Consider the following 18,808-nt stretch of genomic DNA (forward strand, 5'->3'; position numbering starts at 1 on the left):
CAGGCTCAAGAAGATTTGAATTGAGTGTACGAAGTATTGTAGTTGTTTTGATGTTCTCGCTGTGTTATTGTGTTTACGAGATCATGTAGGAATAAGCCAACGTACCATTTTCGTCTGACTAGTCAATCAGATCAGAACAACTTGGTTCTTGACAAGAGCAACGCTGATTTTTATTTAATATTGACGTAACAAGAGCGGGAGCATCATTACAAGATGGAGTTTCGAATCTCTATACTGCTCGACATTTGTAAGTTGTTTGATTTCTCTGTCGTTTTTGATTTACCTTCATATGTTAACCTCACCGATACCATATGTATATTATAGTTTTGTCTACTAGATTGAAGTTTCGATTTCACAATTGCTGCATGATTGCCATTGCGATGGTTTAGAATAACTACACCTAACAGGATTTTACTGAAGATGTGACTGAGTCTTTTACGTTTTTTACTTGTATTCTATTTTATATCCGACGTTATATATTTGCGCTGAAGATGGCCCAAAGAAAGGGACCGAAACGTTCGTTAAGTTTTTATATGTATTGAGATACTGCATTGAAATATGGTTTCTTTTGCACATCTATAGCTGTGCTGGTTCTCAAAGCCTTGTTTTAACTTCCTTAAAATATATTAATACAAAATTAAAAAACGGTCGCAATATATCAATGTAAGTGTGCAAGAGAGACAAATAGGATAATTATTTAATGTCACTTTTCTATGCACGACTAGTTTATATTATTATTGAAAGGAATAAATCGTTCCGAGTTCAGCGATTAACGATGCCTTTCACTTTGCCAGCGGCGCACCTGTCGACTCGGTGATACCGATCTTAATTGAGTGCTTCATTACTCAAAGACTTATCGCGTGAGGCGCGCAAAAAAGTGCCAAAGCGGCGAACGGCGAAAGATGCGCGGCGGCGATACGTTAACGCAATATCCGGCGCAACAAGCGAAGAGTATTAACATACAAGTGAAACCGACAGACAACTCGCGGCCTAATTAACATGGAAATATTATCTGCTTGCAAATCACACGGAGACTTCCTTTTTTTCGAGCTTGCCTGCTATACGCCAGAAGCATAAAACCCTGTCGGTGTTATATGTTGAGTCATTTACGGTCCCACACTCTACTCTGCCATTAAGGTGAGATTTTGCCTAAGAAACCTTATTACGTCAAGGCTATAATTAGCGAGGCACTGTAGAATTGTCTATAAGCTCGATTCCTGCGGCGATACATTCGATAAAAATATTAAATTACGATACATCATCCATTTGCTAGTTTTTCATTTACGATTAAATACCTAATTGCAAACTCAGCAAACACAACACCCAACACAATGAATTTTGTTTCACGTGCGAATGTCGAAACATCCTAATTGCCAAACAAGGAAGAATTGATTCTGAGATTTCTTTTTCTCGAGTCATTCACCTCATTCTGGCGAACGAGGACGTAAAACCGCCGTCAAACGCTCGGGCCTTCTAAAAATACGCGCGCGCGACGATATGAAGCATAATATAAAATAATTGTTCGATCACCGGTCCGGTTTTAGGACACTCTCGCGACTCAACGACTTATCGTTCGCGTATCGGTGTCGTTTAAGGATTTTATGAGTTCATGTTTCTCTTGCGCCTGGCAGGTAATGCGACAGATTCCTCTTCGATTTCGGCTGATTGGCGCTGACTGATGCTGTAATTAAAAGAAACCAGTTCTTAAATATGTCAGAAAGGAGTATTCGAATCATCGTCAAACGATCCTGCAGGCTAATCTACAGGCCCTTTCAGAGCAGAGCTTTCATTAGCTCTATGAGGAAATTTTACAAATGCACAGGAATATTTAAACGTTGATTTCTGTTTTGCTGACTCGTTCGATCGTATGGCCGATCGTTCGATTCTGCTTCTCAAACTCATTTCACTGGGAAACATTCCTCTCGTATGTTGTATTCAAAGTTACGCCACATGTGTACGAGATAAACGGCGTCGTGAACACTAAACTTATAATAAAAAATTCATGTGGATTCTTAAATGCTAGATAATATTTCGAGGCCGGCAAGAATCTTACATTATCGGCTGCGAATATCTTTGATCCCTCATCAAGAGACGACGATTGTCAATTATAAAGGCTTCTCTTTCATTTCCGCGGCCGCGCATTAGAATTCTCACTCGCGTAGCTGTTCCTTCTCTGAGTTCTGTATGAAACGGCCTGTACAGAGGATCCTGAGTCACATCCACTTACTTAGTTCTCTACCTGCGGCGACGAAAAGCGCCTCTTAAGGCGCGCGGGTTATTAAAACCGCATCCGCGGAACGACGGTGGGAACTTTTAACAACCACTAAACGCTAGGATTTACGCGCGAACTCGCCGAAAAGGTAATATTTGTAAACTCGGACTTTGTGCAATTCCACCGTGCGTTTAATTAAATAAACGGCTCTTCACCACCGGATGATCGTAGCTCGCCGCATGATAATTAGGAGCATGCGAGACGCGCATCGCGCAAGGGTCAAGTCGTATACTATCTATGCAATCATAATTGATTGCAATCGATTATCGTTCTAGGAGCATTGATGGGATTCGCTGTAGGATATTGTAATTTTGTTTAAAAATAAAAAAGTACATAGAGAAAAATGTCCACTTGATGGAATAAAAAATTGATTTGGTGTTTAAAGGAAAAATGGATTATTTTCATTCTGTAACTTTGTTTTTAATTTATCTAAAATGTACTTGCATAGTCGCGGAATACGCTTTAGGCTCTTTACTAATTTTATTACCACCCTTTACTCCGTGAAAAATTTATTTATCCATTTATCAATGTAATATCGCCGATCTTAACGACCAGACGTATCACTTCGATCGAGCTTCAACGTCGTTCGTAAATGACCGCGCGTGTTTTCCACAAGCCAAGTGCAAGAAAAGCGATCGCGCTCGTTAAAGCGTCACTCCGGGCCGAGGAGACACAGGGCATAAAATCGCAGCTACTCCCGATGTAAATCCAGCGTTTAGTGCTAATTAAATGATCCTTAACCCCCGCGATACCCGCGATCCTCGGTCGGACTTCGTAGTAATTGCCCCTCGTCGCGGCGCGGATTCTTTAATGCACCGCGTCGCATCTCGATGGTCGCACCTGTCGCTGCGGGACATCGCGATGCACATCGTGTCTGCACAATGTCTAAAGTCAAATTTATCACGCTTTGATATTGATGATCGTCCTAGATCAAGCAAATCTCGATCGAGTCAAGGATGCAACATAAAGAAAAGGCGAACTTATTTGCAGATAAATAAATAGTTGTTGCCATCCATGCGTGATCATCCTTCTGGAAGCTACATTTATACAACTCGTTTTTCTTGATCTTGAATGATCTATCTGAAATAAGCGTCTGAAGCATGCCGCGTAAATTGATCTTAAAAGCACGCGTTGGCATATTTAGAAACTGGTCTCTGTAATTGCAGCGGCGAACTGGGTCCCGATGTAATTCAGGTTTAAGCAGGTTTAAATACGGAAAAATCCGATAGTATCTTCCATATGGCGCGCATTCTCTGCTGCTCCTACAATAAATATCGATTAACATCGAGATATTCCATACCCAACGTCGGGTTTCTTTAATAAACTGAATTGACGAATCGTGACGAGAGCATTTGTGGCCGTGCATGATAGTCTCATGGAATATTCAGCGGCTTTTACAGAGTATTACACTTATCCGGAATCGATGAAAATTAATGATGTTCCATTTCTTTTCGTTGAAATATCAACATGAAATCTCTTGGAAATTTTCATTCTACGTTTACCCTGACTGATTAATTTACATCTTCATTAATGGCTTTGTTCGCTAGAAATTTATGTTCTGATTGTCTCGAACAGGCTGCTTTTAAGTTAACAATAATTTAATCCGATGGTGCAAAATGGAGGACCGATCTAATGGTGGATATAATTGCCGTCGTCGTTGAAAGAGCGATTAATTATTTTCGTCGGTTGCCTGCCGCTGCAACATCCGCGCTCGATAACGCGTTCAATCTTGCAGAGACTGCAGTGGTTGATTCCATAATTTTATTTAATCATGCTCTTCCTCTCGATACTCTCCGCTGATGTAGCTTTTGCCATTATCAACGCGACGATTTCTCGTAATAAATATCCATGAAAAATTCTCAGTGATGACAATATTAGACCGACAATTTGCGAATTGTTACAGTACACAAATTTGACAATTAATAGATACAATGGACACCAATCAATAAATTTCCTCATGTTAATGCACTACCAATTTAGCAAAAATAATTTATAATTCGTAGCATATGGAGAAACGATTACTTTCTCATGCATTTATAAATTCAATTTTGCTTGCAAAATCAGGGGCTCTAAACAGAATCATAAACATACTAAAAGTAGCCACACCATATTCGATCAATAATTACAGCATGATTAATTATAACACGCGTTCAATTCCAATTACCCTTTTATACTGAATTATATATCTGATGGCATTCGATTCGTTTTGGTAAAAGGGTTCTTCCATCCACGCGCGAATAAATCTCTCGCTGAGGAGATCACGCATAGGACGGGGCGCGCGTCCATTCCCGAAGTCGGGGGAGTGACTCGCTCGCGCTTTTGACTTGCTTGCGGAGATCGTAATCCACGCCGTCGAGACGACAACAGTTGTGGTTAAATGCCTGACACCCGGTGGTCGTGCCTGTCCCCGCCGCCCAGTCGGGAGAAGGGGGTGAAATTCGGCTTGCGCGTAACTCTTTTGGCTCCGCCACCGCTCGCGAAAGGGATGGAAGGGACCTCCAGGACTCGCTCTCGTGGTGCTCTCGAGAGGGCGGACTCAGTTATTTAATTAAAACCGGATTATACACGTGGCGGCGGTGCCACGCCGCCGTTACAAGTGCCTACCGCGTACATCTGTAACCACCGGCGCCATCGATATATACTAATTGCTCTATCCGGATTAAACGCGCGTAAATACTGCGCCTCCATCGCCGGGCTAATTACCCGCAGCTTGTATTTCACCGTAGTTGGTCCCGTTGAATTTTTGATAGCCGCGAAATCCGAGGTGCGACGTGCGCGAAAAATCGACGGACCCAGTGAATTCGTGACTGGTTAAACTAGTCATCATACAGAGATATCGAGAATTTAAACTTATTATCTACATTTGCTAGAAAATTTATGAGACAGACTGAGTGTCTAATTTAACATGAAAATTAAATGTGTTAACTTAAATTTCGCTTCCGCGATTTGACTCCTCAAATCTATTACTAATCAAATCTATTAAAAATATTTGCCGATTATCCGCTGAAAGTTATTTTATACATTGCTATATCGAATTACGCGTAGTATAGCCTTAATAGTTTAGTAATCGAGAATTATCCGAGATGAATTATTAATAAAATTATTAATATCTATCATATATCAAAATTGTAAAATGGTAATCACTCTATATACATCTCTATAAATTAATTAGAAGCTCATGGAACCGAGAAGGAAGGGAATTCTAAATTATCCTCACCTCTAAATGATGTAGATTGTTGAATTGGTATTGTATTAATACATTTAACTTAATTCGATTTGATTTGATCCATGTCATTGCACGATTAGAATATAATACTAGAATTATTTAGAAACACTGTATGATCTTATCTAAGAATAAAATTATAAATCTTGAACATCATAATTGTCTTAATCTTTCTATTCTTCTAAAAAGTCTACGAAAAATGTCTTTTTTACATAATTTTCCTGAAATTATCTTAAAACTTAATATTAAAAATTCCTTCATTGCCTATACATTCTTTCTTCCGAATTTTATCGCAACATACAAAGTTTATACATGGATTGACAGATTGGCGAAAATATGATTATCAAGGGAAAAGGACAATTCGGCATCGCAAAGCTCGAAAATCCTGGCCAGCTTTCATCCCTGCTGGCAACCGCGCTTTACCCCTTCGCAGGCACGCCGTGCCACGCTGCCGCCCTTCGAGTTCGCGTTGATGTTCTCTATTAAATCAAAGAGGCATTCAGATGGCGGCCGATGCGCCAGGAATCCAAATCGAGGCCATAAACCCCCGAAAGGCAACGCTCGAATTGCAGCCAAATGTCTCTCGCCCCGCCATTACGCGGCCGTAGCCCGCGAACTGCCACCATGCTCTCGCAACATTGAAACAATTTCTTTCTTTTGGCTATTGGAACAAGACGTGAGATGTTTTCGTTTGATTTGAGAGAAATTAACGAATCTCAATCTCAATATGGATTTACTCAATTTTATTAAATACATACTAATTATGTTATAATGGTGTCTAAATAAGCGCGATTTAATCGCATTTATTTCCTGCTATGATTCCGCTATTCGAAACGTCACGATTATTTTTCCAATCGAGAGTATCGAGACTCGTCCGAGACTCCCAGCGAGGGTGTCCTTTTCAATAAAGGCAGGAAAACGGAATATCGAGTACAGTAACGGGCGCGGACATAAATTTGCGAACGCATCTAATTGAAAGGGGAAAAGAAGAACGGAGTTGAGGCATTTCGCTTCTGAGGACAAAGAGGAGGGAAAGGGAGCAGTCGCGGCGCGTAGGTCGGAAGATAGAAATACGAGATGTAAAGATGCGAAGGAGTATCGAGGAAAGAAGGAAGAACGGAGGGCGACGTGTTTGCCGGACTGCTCGATGGGATATGTTAAACTGCTCGAGAATGTCGGCATTCCCCGGATAAACGACGGCAGAAGCGCGTGGCGCGACCTGAAAACGAGATTCCGTAAAAGAGAAGAAACTTCCATGCGAATTTCGAGCATTTGATTGCTCTGAACGGGCGCTTTTTGTACTTTCAATTATTCTTAAATAGCTGTTTATTGCATATTTTTAGCTTCTATTATTGTAACAGTTTAAGACTCATCCAATTAACAGAAAAATTTTATAAGAGCACAAAATTGATTTTAGAGATGTAGAAAATGATTAAATTTTAACAAATCTTGTACAAATAATTATCAGTAATATTTTTTAACATATTACTTTTATGCACATTTATAGATTTATTATGTGTTAAATTAATTACATTTAATGGAATACGAATACCATTCGTTCAGTTTTGTCTCGAAATAACTAAATGTACGACCGATAATATCAGACTTTACCTTATTGAATTCATTAGCGTTGCGTTATGAGGGTTGGCTGCATATAATTGAATACCATCCTTACCTTCGAATAGATTTGGATCTGGAGTATACTAGATTGTTCTATTTCCCCAGAGATTGAAGTGATCGACGTTTAATTCGATTGATTGGCGTTTATCCGATGGGATTAGTGATCTGGGAATATTAAATCATTCGAGTCTTTTTTTAACTAGCTCTCGCTATTCTAAGAAACAAACGTATTCTTACCTGCCATGAAACAATTACAATTAATTCATGATATCAAACGTAATTATAGATTGGGCAAAACATGTACACTGCTATTTACTTATTTCATTATTTTAGAAGGGTGTCTAGACGATCTGCTATTCAGGACACGTGTCTTGGATTATTCACACAATGATTATTCAAGCATCCGTGATCTTTTCCTTAATCTGCAAAAGTGTGACGGTGTTTCCGGCCCCGGGAGAAACACCCCGTGACCTTATCGCCGTTATCATCAACGGCTGGGAGAACGTTAAAGGGGGTGATTCGCGTTTAAGGACCTCCGTCTGCTGACATAATTAACGGAAGCGACGTCGTTTTCTCGCGGAGTGGTTCGCGGGGGGTGCGAAAATAATAAAAAAAAGGAAAGGAGCTGAAAAGAGACGTCGGCAGCTGGCTAAGCCACGATCGTCTCCTATCTGCACCTCGTTCATTCTCCTAGCGCCTTCCATTCTCGTTGCCTCTTCAAGTTGTATCTGTGCTCTACGTCTTATCGCGCGCGCTCCTCGTTTCCGTAAAATGTTTTCACTTGTGCAAGCGCGACATACGACGGCGCTTTCCAGCCTTCCCTGAAAATTATTATATATCCATTTTGTTCCTCGGAAGAGTAGGATCTTTGTCGAGACTTGGAAGAACGTGACATCTGCCACAATACTTCTCCGCTTGGAACGATCATAGTTTTCCGCGTTCTTTTCGTATTAGAGTAATAAATGAACAAAGGAAAGAGTAAAAATATATATAAAAAAAAACTTTCGGTATTATAAGCGCAATGTCCCAGTCTTATTTGTAGATTTCTAAATTTTAATAAGTAAAGCGTTTATATAATCATTACCTTTTCTTGTGTTTTTGTCAGTTTTCTGCTTTTATATTTAGTAGTCTACTAAGATTCCATTTGCAACCGAGGAGATTCTCTCATAATATCATGCCGAAAGTATCTTGAGCGCGAACAGTTAACAACTTTCGAGAACCGCGAGGAGACGAGAATTCCTCGTCTTCGTTCTTCAGTCTTGATCGCGACTGCCGGAATTTCGTTTGTCCTCGACCTCCGCCGTCGCGAGCCTTTTCTTTCGATTAGAGGACAATGGCTTCTCTCGCCAACGTCGTGCCCGGGTCCTCTTCCAAGGCTATCTCTCCTCCGTGACCATAACTGCGCTATCATTTACACTTAGCCCCCTTTAGAGCGACACCGGGATGGCCTCGAGATAGAGCGGTCGCGTATCTTTAATTAAAAGAGGCGCTCGCCACCTACCTACCCCGACACCGAAATAAAAAGACGCGGCTGTGTACACGGGGGGGGGGTGTCGCAATATTAAAGTACCGCGCGCGCCAGTCTGAAAGGCTCCGGGTAAATAAAGATGTTACACTGTTCTTAACGGCCAATCGAGATGCAGATAAGACTCCAGCTGATCTCAAATGTCTTTTTCTTTCTCATTTTTACTTAATCATGTTTTCTTATTATTTTTCGTCCATTCGATTTGATGGAATGTAACGCCGTAAAGCTGTAGCATTACGTCAGATATGCTAAGGGCTAATATTTCTATAATAATTCCTTTGCAACTCGATCGCGATCTGTATCTTGTGCAATAAAACAGAATGCGAGAATGTGACATGCCTATATATATTATGTGTTTCTACGCCATAAAATTAGGTGTTGAATTTTATGTGCATTCCAACGATATAATAGAAATTCTTATACTCGTTGAAGATAGAAAAAGTTAAAATCGTACTTGAGTGCGCCAAGTTTTTCTACCGATTCTTATCAATTGTTTTTGGTATATACGTGAAGGTTTATTGTATACAATTATGTAAATTATATATATTAAACAAGCTGAGTTAATGGAAGATGCAGGAAACCAAGGTGAGATCGAAAGGATCCCGTGGTTTGACGGAAACTCGTAAAAAAATTATTGTTCATTATCTTCTTCCGGTCACGCGTCGTTTCCAAGCGATACTTGAACAGATAAACGCAAAGAGAAACAATGTATTCGACTTAAGCAAGAGATTCCATGTCTCCCACCTTCTGAGTTCGGTGCTAACCGCCCAGAACTTTTTTCGCGCCAGCAAGGTCGTAAAATCCGTATTGTCTGACTTATCTCCTTCGTGCACGATTTTAATTTTTCGCTGTATCTCTTGTTCACATCACGCTAAAAAGTCTTTGTTAATAAGGAATCACCTCGTACTAGCATTCCTTCATGTTATTTCATGATACTCCAAGTCATGGAAAATAAAACCTAATATGCATATTCCTCAACACTTGCAGAAATATCAATTTAACTTTATTTACCTTCTAGTTTTACAATTATATAATATTTTAGAGCTTATTTAATTCCTCTGGATCTGTAAAATGGTATACGTATAATCGTGTAGACGAAACGGATTTTGTAATTTTATGGAATTTTGCGTACCGTAAACGCGTGCTTTGGTTGCCTACATACGTGAAGCATCATGAAATTGCAAAATCTTGCTCAAATAATCGAGCTTTCATCTTTTTTCTTTGTGCCTCGGACTGCATCGCGTGCGTTTATTTATTCGCATAAAAGTGCCATAATGAGGCTGCAATGCGGACATAGCGTGAAAATTACAAACGCAGTTATAGACACTATATCGAATAATGTCCACGTCCACCAGAGGAAATCACGGCGGAATCATCCAATTAACGAAATACCTAATTTTCAATGAAATTCCCATTATGCTGCATACGGCGATAAGCTTTAATATTAAAGCATTTTATTAAAACGTAAAATATTAAAACACTGTAATGCATCCAGTCCGGTTCGTCAAATAGCGTCCGTGTTTGTACTGCGTTGAAACGTTTCGTGCGCATTTGCAGCCCGGAAACAAATTATATAATTTCTGACCCTGCTTACTGACGTCGCAATCGGTAAATATTCCACCGTGAGAGCAGCGGTTTAAAAATTGTCGTCAGGTAGTCGATGACATTTATTGACACTTTAATTTTTTATTAGAAAGAAAAAATTATTTTTCTTGAACCTGTTATTTTTATTCGTGGAACTGTTAAATATACGACGATTTATAACAAAGTGTTACAGAAATTAATAAAAATACATATTCTATAATAATGATTGATATCGCATAGTAGAGCTAACTTTTTCGTGTAGCGATATTTTTGAATTTATGACTTTGGAAACAAAATATTATAAATGACTTCGTTAAAAATTTGATATATATATATTTATAGAATATATCTCATAGGTCGCTTATATGTATATATTTAAAATAGAACGTTCCAAGTAAATTATCTCTTTTAGGCTAAAGTATTTCGATACGCAAATAAGCTGTCTTTTCCCTTTTCCAAAACCATGAAAACATCGCGAGTCTCCCCTGTTTATTTTTACAAGTTGGCCCTTGAGAATCAAGATTCGGGAGGAGTAATACCTTTGTCTTCGTGCTGTCGACATGAAACATTTGTCACAAATCAAATTTTTGTGGCTCTAGATACCATCAGATCGTTTATTGTCAAAACAAACTTTAGATATTTGCTTAAGTTTATTATAATATTGTCATAATTTTTAACATGATTTCAGTTTTTCTTTTGTGGTAATATTTTGTGCTTGATCTTTCAAAATTACTAACTTATCAAGTAATAGATTTGTCAAAAACAATAGTATTGCAAGGAATAAGTGCAATGTGACATTTTAAGTTATTCGAAACAAAAGTCTTATTTCATGGTTTCTTTATTTTTTGAGAGAAAACGTCATTGAGCCGATATCGTCGGAAAATAATGTGAGCAGCAGGTGTGAGCACTCAGTTTAACGTTTATTTTTGTATGCTCTACGGAATCCGTGCTGGCAAGTTCTTTTTCTTGATTCAAGAATTTCTACATTCTTGCATAATACCGCGTGTAAAAACGTTATGTATAACTGACATTAACAATGTTAATGTATAATAAAGTACAATGTATAATGTACAATATAAAATAAAATATACCAAGTAATTTGTCAATTAGCGGCAGTATAAGCAACTTAACAATATGGATGATTTCGAAATTTCATTCTAAAATAAAGATACACTAAAAGTTGCATGTTGATTAAGGCTTCTGAGAGCTTATGAGTGGCACATTAGCACCGGAAGGAAGACGCATTTTTAAACGCGATAATTCGATTTGTTGCTCGTTTTCACGTCGATATCATCGTGCAAGTAGACATGCTTAATCAGATTTCCGCGATATCGTTTATCGATCTACGGAATCTATTCATGGCCGGTTTCGGCAGACGAGGAGCGATTTATTATTACGGGCAAGTGCTATAAATATCATTGTGTGAGTAACAAAACTAATTTTGAAACAGACAATTTGAGCATTGCTCGAGCTTAGGACGATATCGCGATGTAATTTGGTTGGAATAAACGTAACATTTAACATTACGAACATTATTGCACCATATAATAAATGCGAAGTTTTATATTATTGAAAACTGAAACTTTGTTTATGTGTGTAATTTATGTATTTTAACGAATTTGAAGAGTAATATGATAAAATTTTGTTTCCAAATTGCATAACTGTATATTAATTTTTATATAATTTTGAAAAAAATGTTTTTCACAATATATTTAATTAATAACTAGAAATATATTTAATATAGTAAATATTTTTAAAAGAGAAGCATCTTTATATACTATTCTAATTGAGATTTGCTTTCAGTGAGTGACTACACATTTATACACTTGAGAAGGACCCAAATATAGGGTCGAAACGTTGTGTAATTCACGATCTTATTATTGAGCCAGTCTGGTCAGAAATAAATTGATTGATCATCTTTATATGCCTAAAATATTGAAGATATCCATTACATTCTTTACTAAAGATCTTTTACAAATCTGTAGGAAAATAGATTCTTAAATCCTTAAATTTATGAAAAATTCTGAACCATCATGTTCAATATTTAAAATAATTCGTCGAAAAGGAAACTGCTAAGATAAAGATATATTTCTGAAAATTATTCGTGCTGGAAATACAATGCAACTGATAAATCCCTTGTCATACCTTTGTCTGCGAAATCAACTTTCTTCATCGCATCGTCGCGACGTTAATTTCGCCAACTTCCGTTACTATGCTTTGCGAGGCAGGCCGCGATTATCATTTAGGAATTCCGAGATGCATGCGAAATGCACACACACGCTCACCGCGTCGTCGACTTTGTGTTATTTTATCGCGAAGTCTCGACAGCTTACGACCGATTAAGACCGATGAAGGAAACTCGAAGCATCTAATTATGCAAAGAACATCTAGGTATATCTTTTGCGCTGAGCTGAGAAGTTCGGATTACGCTATACACGGTTTTAAATCGCACATTTCTTAGACGGTATCACTTACGATATAAAAGAAAGAGTTTAGTTCAAGTGCTTTAAATAAATAATCATCTTATAAATAGTAATCAATAATATTATTTTTAAGAATTAAGTAATTGATGATTGAAAATACATGTTCTACATCAGATGTATCTATATCTGATCTCTTATCGCAGTCAGATACTATACTATTACATAAATTACACGCAAGTACCGCCAGGATAACATGTCATATTTGTCCTACAGAGTAAACAGGTTCGGTTTATAAATCGCTTCTAAATAATTCCACGCGTCACTGCTAGTCGATAAATTAGACAGTTGCAAGATTACTCTCGGGAGAACCGGCGATTAGATTCCGATTTAGATTCGAATATTCAGGCGCGTGCAAGGCGAGGAGAGTCCGAGATGCCGAGGAGCGCCATCCGAGCGAGAATGCATCCGTGACAAACGCATCGCGGTTTCCTCTTCACCCTCGTCGCTATCGCGAGTCACAATAAATATTTATCGTCGTATAAAGGCTTTCAGCGTCCTTCCTGCGCGGCAACGTTATGAAGCCGACGTTAAAATACGAGCGATTAACGCGTAATTAAAATCAACCGGCGGAATCCGGTACACGTCGGTGCCGCGAACTTTCCCTATAAGTTTACGCATTTGCCTCGGAGCCGCGGCTGGCCGCGAGGGGTGCGGACGACGACAAGTTTTCGCAATTAATTATGCATTCCCGTGCCGAGTGCGTCCGGCACGGTGCAAACCTCGAGACAGAAGTATCCCGCTGGATTACCGCGCTGCCACGCGGCCGTTCGCGCCGCGCTTTTTCCATTTTACCCCCCCTCGCCTCTCTTTTCCCTCCTTCACCTCTTGCCGCGGATATTTTTTATCTTTCTTTTCTTTTATCCGCCGTTTTACGGGGCAATAAATTGCGAGCAAACGAGCCGGCCCGCGTTGACCTACGACGGCGGCGGTTTTCGTTTCGCGGCTCGTTTCGCGGGCTTAATGCGAGACGCGCGTCCGCTTGCCTCGACAGCCGGGACGACTCGTTGCGGAAAGTAATTACGAGGCAAGTTGAATACTTTTTAAATCGCGTTAGCCGATGTCTCCCAAGAAGACGGAGCCAGTCCTCAGTCGCGATTCCATTCTTCGGTCGCGCTCAAGACACGCGCGCGCGCGCGCTCACCAAGTCAACGCTTCCGGGGACATCAAAGGCGTCCCTTAAAGGCGTTTAATTGTCAAATAAAAGGGGATTTCTCTTTTTCTCCTGGTCCCTTTATTGTTGATTTAAAAACATTTCGTTGGCAGATTTTCGTGCATCCGGTATGCTTGCGAGTCCTTTGGCGAAAATATATTAATTATTACATGTTACTGATAATGTTATCTTACGAAATAGCGTCGATCATGGTCTGGATATCCATCTGTTTCAGGCAAGAAAAAATTTCCCTCGGATCCATCTTGCTGTCCGGTATGCGGAGTGACGGTAAGGCCACAAGAATTGGAGCAGCATTTTACTCAAGAGCTCGATCGACTATGTAAGGTTTCTGCAGCGCCTTCAAGGCCTCGTTCTTCGAGGTCGGCCTTGTTACCGAGTCACCCTCAGGATCATCCCCATGGCCCGATGCTGCACGCCCCTTCGGCGGCGGACGGTACTCCTCAGGGCAGATGGGAAACGTACAAGAGGATCAAAGCCAACAGACAGGTACGGTATTTGTCGTTTGTTAATTTAATCGCTCATTGATCATGAGATGTTTCTAATAAATGTGCGTTGTCACTTCTGCGCAGGCCAGAATACGCGTTAAGAACCGGAAGCGGAAAGCGGACGAGGCGTCGTGTCCGGTTTGTAGCGAGAGACTGTCGGGCACTCCAGAGGAGTTGAACCAGCATGTCGATCGGTGCCTGAACAAGCAGAACAACGGGAACGCGACCGGGCAAAACGCGAACCTCGACGAGGAGGAGGTCGACGTCGAAGGCGACTCCGAGACCTTCGAGGAGTACGAGTGGGCCGGCCAGAGAAGAGTACGCGCCACTTCCATGCTCGTCGGCGGATTTTCTGGTGAGTTTATTCACTGGGCTAAATTACGCGTGCGAATTTATTATGATGCGAATGGACGCGCAAATATTTGCATTAAATTTGCGGTGATCAAGCACGCATAATGTAATTTTACATTTACTTAAAAACGTCAGATCAATATAGAATGCCAAATATGTTTATGTGGCCTAGCATAAAATAAATATGCGCTCGATAATTGCGAATTGCATGATGCATACTGCAGGTCATAGTTACAAATTTAATTGTTCCGACGTTAAAGAAAGATTTCATATTGTTCACATTAACAAGATTAACGTAAAGCGCATATAAGAGATCTCCTAATCTTCTGCGAGCGAAAAAGAACATTTCTGCACGCACATTTCTATAACACGATGTAAACATTAGCCAGCGCGTGTACGTGGCGAATCGCATGTGCATTTTTCAATTCTTCTTTCACAACGTCCCGCACAATCCTCGTAAGACATCGTGTCGCTTCTGCTGCACAGCCGCGGGCTTGGCCACTTCCTCAAGCAATCGCTCAGGCAGTGGTACTGGGGGTGGGGGCGGCAATCAGGAGGATGAGGACGTGGACCTTGTGGTCGACGGTGACGATGTCGCCGAGTTCGGGCCAGCTCAGTATTCCGAAGCGGACGTGATCGCGCCGCGGATTGATGGTACGCCACGAGAGCAAAAGGAACGGGACGCTCTTCGCGAGGCCGTCATGTCGCCGAACACGTCACACACCCCACAACAATTGACCCCGGATGGAGGATTGACAGCGCAGGGCCTGGTCGATGTAAAACCGGAACCGGGCGTTGGAACACCCGTTGGGCAGCAGAACGATCCGGATGAGAACGCATCCTCCGTGTCGCCCAGAAGGGATGGTGACACCCCAGTCGTAGAGGCCCTCCGCGGCCGCATCCGTGAGCTTGAGGCCGAGATGCGCGGGCAACTCTTCAAGTGTCTCATCTGCATGGTAAGTCAATTAATAAATATTGTATAGTAACTGGATGAAAAGAAGATGGGAATTGTTCGAATTATGAGCGAATGGGAAACTGAAATGTTGAAGAAGAAATCGTGGTAATGGCAGTTATAGATGCGCGATAAATGTTCATTTGTGAATTCCTACAAACAACTCTCACAAAAACGAGCATTTCTCTTTAAGGATATTTGATTAAAAGAGCTGGATATGAAATATGCATGTGTGCATCTTTTAATTTTCAAAACGGGAAAGTATCAAATTAAATAATACTGCTTTGTTAATGACAATTTCGCGAGATAATATTTATATTCATTGAATAATACATTTTGTAATACATTCCGCGAAACAATCGTAATAATGAAATGTGAACGCTGGGAAAGATCATTAACCAGCCGTAGCAATTAAACCGATTAACTTTTGAACGCTGTAATTAAGTTATCATATTGTAATTAGATCGTTATTATAGAACCGATTTGTCGGCTTTAATGCGCGAAAAATCAAATTAAATGTACGAAAAATAAAATAAACGGCACGCTTATCGCAATTTCGCGTTACTGCACCCTCGCGTGGTAGCATTACGTCATGCATATTAGTTTGTCGCTCATTTTATCCGTGTCTGAAAACGTGCGTTTCGCGAGTCGTAAATAATTGTAACGAGATGTAAAACCGGCGCATAAAATTCGACCGCGTCTCCCGCATCGGCGACAACCTGAAATGTTTAGATCGCCAAATAAATTATTCCTTAACGCCGGCCATATCCGTAATAAGCAAGGTATCATTCGCGTAATGCCGCCGCTCACTGTTTCTGTCGTCTACATAGTAGCACTACCTGTCCCTGGGACTCGCAGCACTTCGTTATAAGTGTGCTCTCGCGTTCGCGATCATGCGAAATAACTCGTCGCGCGAGATAACACGGCGATCTATCGTTTCCGTTGCCGAGACGGCAATAAAATGTATCATATCAACCCCGTCCGCTCGTTCTGGACCGAAGATATACGTAGCGGACGCATTCGCCGATCTTGGAATGCCGCTTACGTAACGGCCGCAAAACATGATCAGTGCAATTCATTTTATGACACTCATTGAGATAGAGTAAGAGGAGGAGGAGGAGGAGAAGAAGAGATGAAACGAGTGTGCTACATGGCAGATCGACACTCGATCTCGCGATCGTTAACCCTACCTTGTCTACGTTAGTATTATCGACCACACCGCACTTGTTGCGTCGTCTTTGTCGTGTCGCAAGTAGCCGAACCGGATGTTTTCACGATTTCCTGTTAGTCCGAGGAGAAATTAAAGATAAAGAATTCAGAATTTTCCCTTGATTTCATGATGCGATGCGTTTTATAAGCTTTAAGAACACTCATGTCGTCATGCTGTTTCTGATTACAAATAAATTGTCAATTTGATGTTACAATTACGGTATTTCTCGTGTTAAATTTAAATTCTAATTATCATGTAACTATGAGTGAAATTTTTTTCCTATATACCCGTAATTGCAGAACATGCAATCATAGCAAAGATGACCAACTTGCAACTTGTCTGATATCTTATAACGTACATTTTTCAATTTTTATATTGGTATGTGTAAAGAAAAGAGAGAACGATGTATGATGCGAGATGAGCTCGTTTGTGATCTTTTTCATCGAACGCGCGGGCTCTTTATTTCAGGAACAATACAAGAAGCCAGTCACTTCGGTTTGCTGCTGGCACGTACATTGTGAGCAATGCTGGCTGCACACGTTGGTAAGTACTAATTATCCCTTTACAATGCTAAAAATGATTCTCCAAGCTCTTTATCATCGGCTTCACATTTCGATTTTCGGGTTCTTTTTGTAATAATATTATTAATCCAACTGTTCACCAAGAAATTAATTGTCTTGATACATCGTAATCCGTTTCTGCCAGATAAAGTTTTATCAAATATCATCATGAATCATTCTCTAATTTCCAAATTATTTTCTTATATCAAAATCAACTGATCTGGATGTCAATTGAAGATGTTTCGAAACCTATCGAGAAACAAAGTGTCTTGTTGCTGTTGCAGGGCGCAAAGAAGCTTTGTCCGCAATGCAATATGATAACATCACCGTCCGATTTGCGGCGCATCTATATGTAAACGAATGGGCTCAACATCCCTTAGGATTCGCAACCGCAATCCGGAATCCGGGATCACACCGTTGGGCGACGTGATCAGCAAGCGTCCGCCCATGTAAATACTTGTATATTTCTCTGCGTTACGTAAATTAACTCTCTAGAATTATACGTGCACGTTTATGCATCTTAGAGCTAGTAAATTAACACGTCGTTAGTTCTTAACGATTCATCATACACGCGTCGCTCCAGGATCATTAAACAACGTGGTTTTGTCCGCCATCAACGATTGTGACCGCGTTTTGTTCGCGCCGTTTCTTCTGCAAAATCTCAAGTTTGCTGTTTTTACTCGTTTTTTCGCGTATCATCGTAATCGTGAAGAATTTGCTTTTATAGTAATGGTAATTAATGGACATATTGATTTTTATTTGATGCTATTAGGATTCTGTTAGGATTCTATCTTGTTGAACTTTTTTAATTCTATTTTTCCATTTTTTTTTTAGTTTAGCAATGTCTTTTTGTGACAGTGATTTTTGCAATTCTTATTATATGGAAATGTTTGAAAATATTACTGATTCTTTGAATACACATGAACATATATATCTAAATTATGAAGAAGGATCGTAGTTGAATAAAACGTCACGACAAAACTGCAAAATGCAGGCTCTATTTCTGCAACAAATGACAGAATCACATCGTACACTCTACAATGTCCTCGTTTTATAAACGAGATTAAAAATTCATAAGATTACGCGAAAGGATGAGATGAAAGAAAGCCGATCGCTATTGGCCGCGATTCATTCCGAAAGATTTGCACGACATCTACGACTACATAACGAGTTTTTTCTTTTGAATATTTTTGAATCATCGACTTTCGATATGTTGTCAACCATATAATTACCGAGACTGTTAGATCATCGCCAAATCAGTCCGCGATGCACCAGTGAACTAATGTAAATACACTAAATACGGATCAAGAAGAAAAATAAGTCCCTCGGTCGCTGTTCTGTAATCGAAATAAAACGATCATGGAATGTACAA

At 40.1% G+C, this 18,808-nt stretch overlaps 1 protein-coding gene across 4 annotated transcripts in view; it reads left to right on the forward strand.

The window, feature by feature from the left end:
* LOC105278700 (E3 ubiquitin-protein ligase Rnf220) overlaps window positions 1-18,808 on the forward strand; it is a 141,166-nt gene extending 122,358 nt beyond the window's left edge. For all 4 annotated transcript variants that reach the window (XM_011337965.3, XM_026968514.1, XM_026968513.1 and 1 more), the window contains 5 exons: window positions 14,093-14,364; window positions 14,448-14,718; window positions 15,201-15,670; window positions 17,345-17,419; window positions 17,721-18,808. In XM_011337965.3, coding sequence (XP_011336267.1) covers window positions 14,093-14,364; window positions 14,448-14,718; window positions 15,201-15,670; window positions 17,345-17,419; window positions 17,721-17,792 — 1,160 coding nt within the window. In that variant the 3' untranslated portion in view covers window positions 17,793-18,808. The remainder of the gene's footprint in view (window positions 1-14,092; window positions 14,365-14,447; window positions 14,719-15,200; window positions 15,671-17,344; window positions 17,420-17,720) is intronic.

This window comes from Ooceraea biroi, chromosome 3 (assembly GCF_003672135.1).
Source record: "Ooceraea biroi isolate clonal line C1 chromosome 3, Obir_v5.4, whole genome shotgun sequence".
NCBI classification, from domain to species: Eukaryota; Metazoa; Arthropoda; class Insecta; order Hymenoptera; family Formicidae; genus Ooceraea; species Ooceraea biroi.